The sequence below is a fragment of the Esox lucius genome, chromosome 15 (genome assembly GCF_011004845.1).
Source record: "Esox lucius isolate fEsoLuc1 chromosome 15, fEsoLuc1.pri, whole genome shotgun sequence".
Classification (NCBI taxonomy): domain Eukaryota; kingdom Metazoa; phylum Chordata; class Actinopteri; order Esociformes; family Esocidae; genus Esox; species Esox lucius.
In genome coordinates, this window is record NC_047583.1 from 27,062,040 (window position 1) to 27,075,233 (window position 13,194).

Below are 13,194 nucleotides of genomic sequence, written 5' to 3' on the forward strand. Positions count from 1 at the left end.
CTACTTTTTTGTAGACAAAATACCCACCATCGCCACCTGCCGATTATAGTAATTACGGGTTTTATTTTTTACGTTAACGCGTTATTTCACATAGGTTGTGTGCAACATTAACTCGTACTTTTCTGTAGCAAGCTAGCTGAGAACGTTAATTTAAAAAACAAACAGAATTCTGATACTGTAAATTTACGTAGCTCAACAGCTACGGTCAGGCTGGATTAGCTTTCTTGTTCACTGACTTAAAACATGGTATGTAAAGTGAAGTATGTTATCATAACATTCATCCTTTGTATCGTTTATCCTTTTTCTGCACCAAATTACAACTGCACAAAATACCACCATGAGTTAAGTGGCTTTGACAGATCCCAGGTAAGATGGCGGAGCTGTTGAGACGTCAGACAGAACTATGTCCCATATATGCTTTATATCTGTGTTTGTAACCGTCAGAGAACATTCACAGATCGTTCGTAATTTAGAGACCTTTAGAGAACATAAGAAATATAGAATTAGAACTATCAATTGAAACTGGTGCATTGTTCGTGGAACGTTACCACAACCATATACAAACGTTCCTAGAACGTTCTGGGAACCAACACTTGTCCGGTGGCAATTATGTTCCGTGCCTTTGAGGCCGTCGAAACTGGTCGAAACAGGACCATGTAGGATGGACTAGTCTAGCGTTGAAAACAATCCAGCATATTGGTACCACCGCCGAGGAGAGAGCTCGTTTGCTGTCGTGCGTCACGTGTTCTAGCCCCACTCACATATAGAAGTTCCAACTGCATGCAGTGTTGCCAGATGGGGAGATTTCCTGTACAATTAGGCTATTTTTAATGACAGTGTGCGCCTGTGCGGGCAAAAATCGCCTTGGGCGGGTCGATTTACAGACACTGTTGTATAGAAATAAAGTGCATTTGATCAGTTGTTTGTATAGTCCGCTGTTGATTTACCTGAATACTGTGAATGAAATCTGGCAACCCTGACTGGGGAGCGCGCTCAGTGATGGAATTAAAGTATGGACTGAGCTAATAATTAATCAGAACAATGTTTTGGACCCGGAGCGATTTTGGGAGATGGAAACAACATCAAGCTAACAGAAAAATATGATATTTTTTGTAGACCAAATAATCAACATTGTTATAAATTCGACGGACGGGTGCAGACGGGGACACAGTCAGTTGCCTTTGAAGCTGCCAACTGGCTGGGAGGTTTAGGATACTTGACAAATTGTGTTATTTTCAGAATAAATTCTGGCCTGTAGCATAGGCCGCGGGCTCTCTAATCTTAATGTGCGTATATGATTATGAACAATTGACAGATATTGTAATTAGGCCCTACTTGATTAACAGTAGAAGCAATCTCGCCACAGGAGACAATTCTCACGAACGGCTTTCGTAATCCAACATCTAAGTAGCTTTTTTCCTGCGGCTTCGAGGGAGCTGGACAGAGCTCCATTACACATGCGAACTGTTCGCGTCGGTGCCTACGTTCGGGATCCCCACTTCGATCATTTGAAATGACAGAATCCAGACCCGTGACTGTGTGAAACCATACTCGGGTGATTCCAGAGGTCCGAACTTTCTGCAGCACCACACTGACTGGGACCCAATCTGCAGGGAGAGGGGAGAGGACGAGCCTACTGTCCGCTGTCTCTGCATAGGCTACTGGACAGCCATGGAGCCGCTACCAGGGCAGAACCGCCCCATGTCGAAAAAGAGCGCGATAGCTAAAATCTTTAAAGTTCGCAAGAGGAGACAAATGCTTTTCGTTCAAGTCAGTTTCATCTGCAGTATTCTATGTTTGACGTGGTGCATGTCCGCCCTGCTTACAAAAACAGGTGAGTAGGTTACGAGGAGTCACTGAGAGGCATCCCAGGGATGGCCGGAGAGGAACGCTTTTAAATCACCGAACAGTGAGGAACTAAAACGAATTTAGCGATGTGATTGCGCATTTTTGGCACACATTGCTCAATTAATATCCAGAAAACTCATAGGTTTATTACACTGATTAAATTATGTAAGTGTGTATCTGACTCATCAATCCACTTGAATATCGGTATAGCCGGACCGAGCCATGGTTAAGGATGGAGAATTGTTTGTTGCATGCGCGTGTCGTGTCCCATTTTGGGAGATTTGTAAATTTTCAAAAAAGGAGATGTCTGGTATGCAACAACATAACTGGATTAGAGTGCTAAGGATTCCAACTAGACAGGCAGGCACTACTTTAGTCCGTTTGTAGAATTCGTTTATTTCCCCTGCGTCTGCAAAACTCAGATATGCTGGCAAACATGATATGTTACTCACGTGTAGTCGCAGTGTGTTTTGTTGGTAACCTATGTGTGTGCTGTAGCCTATAATGTTCGTTAATCACGCTTGCTCAGTGCGACGCAATATGCAATACGTAGCTAGGTTTTTAGAATAGGTCACAGGTCATTCTCAAACTACCAAATATACATTTGTTTTATCGCATTCACCTATTGACATTTTTGGACGTGTTGCTGCATCGCGACGTATGAGAAAGTGTTGGCTCGGAGACCGCAAGTGTTGGGCGCCCGCTGCGTGGGTTTGTGGGAAAACATCTTTCGTTTCAACCTGTCCTACATCCAAAATAAGACCTCCCTGGTATTAACCGGTACATCACTGTGTGTGGACTGAGAAGAGACTGATAAACACAGTATAGGATACTTATATATCCTATATATACTATATAATCAAATACACACACACATACATATATATATATATATATATATATATATATATATATATATATATATATATATATATATATATATACACATTAGTATATTAGTAGTCCTCTAGTCAGTTACTAGTCAACTCCAAGTCATGGCTAAAAAAACTGAAATCATTATTATTCATTTGTTTCTCTCTACAGTGGATATAAAAATCTACACACCCCTGTGAAAATGCCAGGTTTTTGTGTTGTAAAAGAATGAGACAAAAATAAATCATGGCAGCACTTTTTCCACTTTTAATGTGACCTATAATGTGAACAATTCAATTGAAAAACAAATTGAAATCTTCAAGGCGGAAAAATGAAAAAGAAAAATATTACAATAACCTGGTTGCATAAGTGTGCATACCCTTCCAAAGCATCAGAGGGATCTCATTGTGGAAGATATTAGTCAGGAGAAGGGTACAAAAGAATTTCCAAAACATTAGATATACCATGGAACACAGTGAAGACAGTCATTATCAAGTGGAGAAAATATGGTACAACAGAGACATTACCACGAACTGGACATCCATCAAAAATGTATGAAAAAACGAGAAGAAAACTGGTCAGGGAGGCTTCCAAGAGGCCTAAAGCAACATTAAAGGAACTGCAGGGATTTCTGGCAAGTACTGGATGTGAGCTACATGTGACAACAATCTCCCGTATTCTTCATATGAATGGACTATGGGGTAGGGTGGCGGAAGCCTTTTCTTACAAAGAAAAACATCGAAGCCCGGCTTGCAAAAACAAACATCAAGTCCCCCAAAAGCACGCAGGAAATTGTTTTATGATCTAATGAAACCAAGGTTGAACCTTTTGGCCATAATTCCAAAAGGTATGTGTGGTGCAAAAACAACACTGCACATCACCCAAAGAACACCATACCCACAGTGAAGCATGGTGGTGGCAGCATCTTGCTTTGGGGCTGTTTTTCTTTAGCTGGAACCGGGGCCTTAGTCAGGTTGGAGGGAATTATGAACAGTTCCAAATACCAGGCAATTTTGGCACAAAACCTTCAGGCGTCCGGTAAAAAGGTGAAGATGAAGTTCACCTTTTAGCACGACAACGACCCAAAGCACACATCCAAATCCACAAAAGCATGGGTTCACCAGAAGAAGATTCATGTTTTGGAATGGCCCAGCCAGGCATTTTAACAGTTATTTTTATATCCACTGTGTGTATATATATATATATAGTTGCTTGAAGATTATTCAGCACACTTTCTTCCTTTTCTGTGCCATACATGATTAGTTAGAGCTGAATGAGGTAATCCAATCACCCTATTTGTAGGTGTGTTTGATACTGGCTTTGATATTAATTACCCCTCAAACCAGATTAGTTCACAACTGGTATGTGGAGCTTTAATGAACCACATATCCACCTGACTCATGAAATATGTTAATCTCTGGACACCCCCCCCCCACACACACACATACACGCACACGCGCGCGCGCATAATAAGACTGATCTTTCACAATAGGCACAGGACAACTTGTAAATTCTGTCCTAGGCTACTTAACATTTTACTTTAACTTTTTGCCTTATGGTTCAGATTGCTGTGTCATTATTCTCATCAACACATAAAAGAAAACACATCACAGAATTTTTCAATTAAACCGTATTTTAGTGATTATACTATATGAAACATTATATTATATGTAAAGGATAGAGAATACATGATCACAGAGAAGTAACTGTTAGGGCAGGAGATTCATGTGTATAATAGGGATGCTTTCCATTTAACGTTTATGTTTTGGTCATTTGCAAATGCTTTTATCCAGAGCAACTTACGTTTAGCTTCGTTTTTTTGCTTACAAATACTGTACATTAGTCCCATTATATTTTTTCGTGCTGTGAAATCAGTTGTTTATTATGATGATATGTTTAATAAACCACAACAACGAGCTCAAAACGGAAACTGTTATTGCGTTTGTTTTTCCTAACTGCATTACATTGCAGGCTTCTGATTTCCTGGACAGAACCTTCTAGATTTATTTCCAGTGATTCGCACTGTGTTTATAGACTGTACCTGGGTTGGCTACTATCCTCTTATGTTGTAGGCTGTACTGCTGAACCTTTTAGATCCTGTCCCTGTGGGCTTCAACCTGTCGTGTTTTAGAGCCTGTCGGTTTAGCATCAGGCCGAGTCTCTTTTCCATTCTAGGACATGGTCTGGTTTAATGTTTCTGTATGTTCACTGTCCGTCTCTTTCCTGTTCTAGGACATGGTCTGGTTTAATGTTTCTGTATGTTCACTGTCCGTCTCTTTCCTGTTCTAGGACATGGTCTGGTTTAATGTTTATGTATGTTCACTGGCCGTCTCTTTCCTGTTCTAGGACATGGTCTGGTTTAATGTTTCTGTATGTTCACTGGCCGTCTCTTTCCTGTTCTAGGACATGGTCTGGTTTAATGTTTCTGTATGTTCACTGGCCGTCTCTTTCCTGTTCTAGGACATGGTCTAGTCCTGGAGCATGGGCTGGTCGACTCATCAGATCATCTGGGACGCAGGCTAATGGCCCTGGATGGGGACAACGACACATTGGAGAAGAACTGCACAGAGCCAGGTAGTGTAACTTAGACGTGGAACCTACTTAACCCTATAACTTCAACCTGCACAAAGACGGGTGAAGTATTGCACTCTACTAAAGCCCTAAACCAAGCTGGATTACTTCTGTGCAAAAGCTAGCTACTGCGCTGTTACCAAAACAAGTACAGTACAGACAACTTTGCCAGCTAGCTTGTGCCATTTGGGATAACATAACAGGAAAGCTCTTCACAGTGTGTTATACAATGGTACAGCCTACATGTTTCCGCCTACACATGCTCTGAGTCAGACAGAGAAACAACAGCTGGGGTGAGACAGGAAGTGATCGGTTGCCTAAGATGTTTCACTCTATGTACCACCGCTAGCGATTTACCGCGCTTGTGGTGCAGAGGAGATTTGCAAATGAGGGCAACCTTGGTGTCCAGGTGGGTGGGTGTGTTTCTCCTGCTGGATGACGAATGAGATGAGTGGGAGTTGGAGGCACAAGAAGGAGCTGAAAAGCTCCACGATGTGGGCGAGAGCAAAAGAGAGGAGAGGGAGGAAGCACAATTCCTGTACAGATTCATGTAGTCACTTGAATATAACAAATGATGATACCATGGCAGGAATTACTGTGGCACAAAAACGTAAATTAGGCTGTATGTCTATTTTAATTTCTGTGTAGTTACTATTGTAAAAAGCAAATAATTCCACTTAATGCTGGTCATGGGAATAGTTGCTATGGTGTCTTTTTAGGGGGGGAATTGATATTGTTTTATTTTCAAACATTTATGTGTTGGTATTGATTCTACAGTTACATGCATAATGGTTCACACCTAAATTAAGAAGAACTATAACAAAGGAAAAAAAGTATTACATCTGTTAAAGGTAGGTGTCCAATTGATTGTTACCACTAATTTGTATAAATAAATAAAATCTTATCTCTAATTAACATTATGAAATTATTTCAATTTAAGGAACAACAAATCGGCTTTTCATGATTTTTTGTTTTACTGGGATGTAAAATTAACATGCATCTAAAATCAATTAGTCGTATCACCATGGGCAAAGGCAAAGGACTAAAACAATTAAAAAAGGCTTGTCATTGTTGTATTTCATAAATCAGGCAGATAGTACAAAAAATATCCAGAGCCTTTGGAAAGTATTCAGACCCCTTAATTTTCTCTAGATTGTGTTGTTCTATAGACTTAATTTATAATTGGTAAAAAAAAATGTAATCAAACTACACACATTCCCCCAAAATGACAAAGCGAAAACACGTTTGAGACATTTCTGCTAATTTATTACCATAAAAAATTTAGATATCTCATGTATGCAATTATTCAGAGCCTTTGCCAGGACACTCCAAATTGAGCAAGGCCTTGGTCAGGGAGGTGAGTACGATCTCAATGGCCACTCTACCAGAGCTTTAGAGGTTCTCTGCAGAGATGGGAGAACCTGCCAGAAGGACAACCATCTCTGCAGTACTCCATCAATCAGGCCTTTATGGTAGAGTGGCTAGACATAAGCCACTCCTGAATAAAAAGCACATGTCATGCAGGCTGAAGGACTCTGAAAGCATGAGGAATAGTATTATCTGGTCTGATAAGACCAAAATCAAATGCTGAATGCTAAGTACTATGTCTGGTGAAAACTAGGTACTGTATTGCTCACATGGCAAATAGTATCCCTACGGTGAAGCATGGTGGTGGGAGCATCATGCTGTGGGGATTCTTCGCAGGGGCAGGGACTGGGAGACTGACCAGGTTAGAGGGAAGGATGAACTGAGCAAATACAGAGAGATCCTTGAAATCCTTATCCACAGCACACAGGACCCCAGACTGGGGTGAAGATTAGATGCTTCAGCATGACAACGAACCAAAGCACACAGCTGAGGCAATATTGTAGTGACTTGAATGAGAATGATTGATCTTTTCCATTGATGCTCCTAAAAAAAACAGCTAAATAAAGGGCCCGAATATTTATGTACATGAGGTATTTCTGTTTTTGTTTTTAATAAATTGGTTAATACATTTCTAAAATCAATTTAATAAATTATTACATCTATAACACAGCAACATTTAGAGAAAGTGAAGGGGTCTGAATACCTCCAAAATGCAGTGAATGGTGGTGAGGCTTTGATGTTGGGGGATGTTTCGCTTCCACTCACCCTAGGGCTCACTAAGGTCAACAGCATCATGAGTTCACGCAAAAACCTTGTTGCTTCTGCCAGGAGGAAAGAACTTGGCCACAAGTAGATCTTCCAACCATTCAATGACCCCAAGTAAATATCATAATCCACAAAAAAATAATTGCCATCTGGCCCAGTGTAACTTGGTAAAGTAAATCCGTTTGCAACCCCAGGGTTGTGGATTTTGATCCCTTTGGGGGGAGGGCAGTGAGAAAAGTGACCAAAATATATGAAAATGCATGCACTCACTACTGTAAGTTGCTCTTGACAAGATTTGGTATGAAGAATGCGACTAATTTCTTCCTCTATCTAATAAAGCATAAAGTTCCATTACACTTGCAAGGGGAGGATGCACAATGTTTTTCTCTGTGGATTAATATTGGTGTAACAATTTCCCAATGTTTATTTGCATCCAATTTAGATCAGTATATATATAAATAATTGAGTTTTTTGCTTATCTTTATTAGCCAGTGATTATAGAAGCGATTTTTTCCAACCCTCAGTATCACTACATCCTTCAACATAATGCTGATAGTCTCCTTCCTGACAGGACCTTGGGTGTGCTGTCTATTAATAGAATGGGGTGTGCTATTTTTAGTAGCCGATACAGCGGTGAGCTGCTGTATCGACTGACTGCTCTCATGGACTGATTGGCTGTCTGCTTCTCACACGTCAGAAAAATGGGAGACACAAGCAGAGACCTTAGAGGACCAAGAAACCAATCATTAAGACACAACAACTAAATACTTCCTGTCAAATGATTTAACTGAAAATTGTGGATGGATTTGGAATAGAGTGAAACACACCTGGCTGGGTCGGTTGGAGCAGAGACATTCAGCAAGCCTCATATGACAGGACGTGTCCATGTGCCGTCGTTTTCATAGCTATGCAAGTGTGCACCCCTTCCTCTCCATAGTTGGCACACATCACATGGTTGAACCACGCTTCACTCAGGGCCACCGCTGGGAATTGCGAGGAACCTCATGTCACGATGTTACTGTGATGCTTTGGTCCTGAGTGTGTTGCGATTCAATTGTGATTTAATTGATTAAATGTTTTTAACTTATTGCTCACCTTATGTTTGCTTCAATGATACATAAATGGAAAAATAGTTGAATAAATGTGAAAGGCCTGAAAACCATGTGATTCTATTTTTAAGAAAAGGCACAAAAGAGAATAATTTTGAAGGGAAAACGAGCTTGAGTTTTAGTGGGGATTCACAAACTAGCACACATTTGTATTTCAATATTGTACAAATATGAATATATATCGTCAAAGGCAATATCACAATATGAAACAGTATCTTTTTTTTCTCCCATCATTAGGCAAAATAGCATCTTCATTGATATCTCTCAGCAAGTGTGTGTGATACGTACTGGCGTGTTCGTCTGTCGATGAGATCTGTCAGAGTGTAGTGTGGACTGAAATATGATGGAGTGTGTGAGGGAGACAAAGTGAGAGACAGACAGACAGAGAGAGAGCTGAAGGCACCATACTGAAATGAAGGCCAACTAGAGGTCGCCGTGCCTGTCACAATTGAGAAGCATCTCTAGAGTGTGGGTGGGTGGGAGGCTGAGAGGAAGGGGAGATGGCCTTATGTCTCTCTTGCTCTCCCTCCTTATGATCAACTGTGCTCTGTCTCACTGTATCTATCCCAGTGCCAATGTGGACACTATTAGACGTGTGTCAAATCCCTCTTGGGGTTTTAAGGGTTTTGACTGATTAGGTGCCTGTCGACTACATTGTTCTACTACTACCCCAGGCTACTGTAAATGCTGTGATGCCAATAGATGATGAAGAAAGAAGTACTGACAGAAAGGGCTTGGATAAAAGCTTGAATTTCTCATGAGGAAAACGTATTCTTCAACAATGTATTTTTTTTTCCAAGAACAAATGCAACTGGAAGACTTAAATTGTTTATTTTAATAACTATATGGTTATATTTGGCAGTATGATTCTGTGAACTGAAAAACAGTCATTTTCCGATCACACTTTATAATGACACATTTGTTAGTAACCTACAGATTCACGTGTTCATAAGCAACTTTTGAAGTAGTTAATTATGATACTAATACCATTAATGAGATCTTCAAAATGGATATTAATAAAGCATTAACTTTTGTTTAAGCTCCTGCGCCTATTCAACAAACTCCCCAAACACGCATGAAACACTCAGAGTTTAAAAACCGCCATTGCCCAATCCTGTGACGCCCAAATAATCTGTGAAAAAATCAACATTTCTTGACTACAATTAACCCACCCCCAAATCGCAACTGCTGCCTGCCCACCATCTGATTCTAGGCCAACGAAGCATGCAGGGTACCACTCTCACCCAGGCCAGTGGCCACCCACACTTCCAGAAATTCTCCAGCAGGTAACAGTGATAAAAAGACTAACAAGTCTATGTCTCACCATGTCAGGCCTCCTATTATATACTCAATCTAGAAATGAGCATATTAATCAATCAGATGTATTTTACAAAGCCCTTTTTGCCAGACCGTGTAATTGGAGCCAGCCAAGAAGAGCAAAAATACTACCCCTTGTTAAATAGCATATTGGTTAGAGACGAGGACCTTCAACCAATAGATCCTGCGTTTGAATCTCATCACAGACAAAGCAAAAATCCTAAAGCAAATTATGCATTAGGTTTTTTTCCGGATAGACAAACACTTTGCTGGATACAACCTTCAGTAGCTACATTATAGTAAGCCTAAAATAAAACTGTTTACGGTTATATTGCAACTATTTCTGGTGGACTTTCGAAGTACACATCCATGCATGATTTTCGGGGTAATATAGGCTAGATCAGAACCCCTTGAGGAGTTAAAAGAGGAGGAGTTTCCACGATTCTCTCATCTTTGCACTTGACGTAAAAGTCTCGTCACCTATACTGATAGTCATTGTATCATTGTCATTCATGAATGAAAGAAAAACCAACGTTGTTGTGCCATGAACTAGCTTTGGCTGTTTAAAGTTCATTTTAATTTTCGCTAACAATTGCTCAAGCAGTAATAAGTTAGATACTAGTAGGCCTATTACTGGCTAACAAGCTGTTAAAACGGCCAGTGGCAAAAGCCATACAGTTCATATATGCTATTTGTGTTGGAGGTAGACTTAATAAGAAACGTTAATCAGTTTAACACAACGCTTAATGGTGTATAGCGAAATATTCAAACTTGGTGTAATGTTAATGACAAAATGGGCAAATGTATGGCGCTGTTGTGTAGTGGTTAAAGACACAGCCACTCATGTGGGAAACCTGGATTTGAATCCAGTGAGGCCAACAAACAACATTTATCACTTTAATTGTGGGCCAGCTGAACTAGGCTTGCCTGGTTCCTTTTCTTGTTGTATCAGCAGTTGTCACAAATTGCTTTTACAGATACCCAGCCTGAAACCCCAAAAGAGCAAGTAATAACAAAAAAAGAAATCCCTAGTACAGTTGGAACGTGAGAAAAAACCAAGAGAGGAGCTGGACTTGAGTCTTTAGGTAGAATCCATCCAGGGGCTCATGTCCTCTTGAGGTGGACATCCAAGGGCTCATGTCCTCAAAAGGTGGACATCCTAGGGCTCATTTCCTCAAAAGGTGGACATCCTAGGGCTCATGTCCTCAAAAGGTGGACATCCAAGGGCTCCTGACCTTATAAGGGGGACTGAGATAGGACAGACTGACTCTAGTCCTATTTTTCTGTATACTTACAACTCATATCCCATTATATTACCACCTATTGTATATGACTTTGCGAACAATATCGTTTTTGTATTCTATTCTCGTTCTATTCCTGTTGTTAGAAAGGTTTTACCACCAGACCCATGTATTGTATCTGGTGCATACAGCCTAACACATAGTGCTGGGTTTTGCCTGTTTGTTTAGTTTTTAGTAATTCTTTTATACTTGATTAAAGTGGTTTAAGATTACCAAGTGATGAAAGAAAGAAGAAATCTAATCAAGTTAAGTAGATGTGTCACACCATACCTATCGACATTTCTTGGTGTGTGAGGTCAGCTGTGAATGTACTTGACCCCGTTTTAATGAATTATCGCTGTGATGCCACTTCTGGAGGGGTGTTGAAAAGTACACAGTGAAATTGCGTGTTGAGCAGAAAGGCCAAATGGAGCTTTTGCATGGTTGTTCGTTTAAATGTTAATGCTAGAGTGCTTAGTTGATACAGTACATCATTGTTATGGACTGATAAATCATTACATTGTGTACCCACAGATTTTTTAAGAATATCATGTTTGCGTAGTGAAATTGTTGTTCCCACCAAAAGTCAGCTCTAATGACACGCTGTGTAAATAAATGCATTACAGCTTAAACACGTGTTCAACTATTACATTGACATCATGTATAGTCAGTCCTCCCATCCACATTTCTGTCAGACATGATTGCCTGTGTAGCACACTTAAGTGTGTACAATCAGCTCCATAGCCTTAAGCCAGTGTCCGCATATGCACCAGTCATCAGTCAGCTTTTGAGTGGCACAGCATTTAAGCTGCTTGAGGACAGCCATTTGTGTTGTGAAGCCACTGGCTCGATCCCTGTGTGCGACAATGAAACAGTAGAGGGAGAGCCGCTGGCTAAGCAGCGTGACGTCCATAACACCTGCAGCTTGGTCCCAGTCCAAAGCACACACCCCTCTACACTTGATATCCCCTGCATCAGTCAGGCCTTCGTTTCATTTCCCTTCTGTAAACACAAACAAGAGGAAATTAGGCTAGAGAAACAAAGAAACAAAGAGCTAATGTTTTTAGACTGTCAGCAATCAACACACTGTTGGCTGTTACCTAACAGAAAGTAGCCTCAAGACACAAAGCCACATCCCACGTTCCACCAAGGTACAGAACGAACAATTATGTAATGCATTAATTATCAGCTTCTCATTTGAGATAATTACACCTGTCTTGTCATTAATGATTTATGTTGCCATTAAAAAGATACATAGCAATAATGTTATTACAACACGTCCTTAATTCAAAACCCCCATAATCCCTTTCTGCTCCTGCATCACTTTCATCCTTCAGCTTCATTTTCAAACGTCAGGAGGCGTTAGGAGTCATATTTTGAAGATAACTTTTCTTTTTGGCGTGGGGTGTGATTAAGGTAATGTATTTTTAAAGGCTTTGATATTTCAAAAAAGCATTTTTCTTGGATTTCAGAATGAAAGGAAGTAGCAAATATGGTTCTCTCATTAGTATTGGGTAGTTCACAGAGACACTCTGTAGCTAAAAGAGCAATCCTAAATACCACCTTCCTTTCTTCTCTGTTTGTAGTGTTCAGATGGAGTAGAGTAGGATATGCCTCTGAAATACGTCCAGCTTCTTTAAGGAAGAGAGCACTCTGGATTTAGTCATTATTACTGGGATTTACGGAGAGAGGGAGAGAAGGAGCAAAAGAGGGCGAGTGAGAGGATGAAGCCCAAGTGTTGCTAGTAGTTGTTTCTTGCAATAAGCAGTGCAGTGAAGTGCCATAGCAGAGTCCAACAGGGGTTATTTTTAGATGTTGGTGCCTAGTGTTTCCAGATTTGTTGTTAAACACTACCTATAATTTCTTACATTAGTAGTGAAAATAGCTTTCCTTCCCAAAACATTGACATTATGTTATAAACACACTTTTTTGTTCAAAAATGGCAGGTGTGCGTATACTGGTCATATCAAATATGAATATGAGTAGACCACTGATTGGCCTGCTCACCATTCTCTAGATTGCTGATTGCCCATCTCAAACTCCTCATGGGGATGATGACATCC

The 13,194-nt window shown here is 40.4% G+C and overlaps 1 protein-coding gene across 1 annotated transcript in view; it reads left to right on the plus strand.

Moving 5' to 3' along the window:
• Positions 1-824: 824 nt before the first annotated feature.
• slc24a4a (solute carrier family 24 member 4a) overlaps positions 825-13,194 on the plus strand; it is a 38,776-nt gene continuing 26,406 nt past the window's right edge. Inside the window, exons 1-2 of the mRNA XM_010878656.4 lie at positions 825-1,834; positions 5,182-5,295. Of these exons, the coding sequence (XP_010876958.2) occupies positions 1,672-1,834; positions 5,182-5,295 (277 nt within the window). The 5' untranslated portion in view covers positions 825-1,671. The remainder of the gene's footprint in view (positions 1,835-5,181; positions 5,296-13,194) is intronic.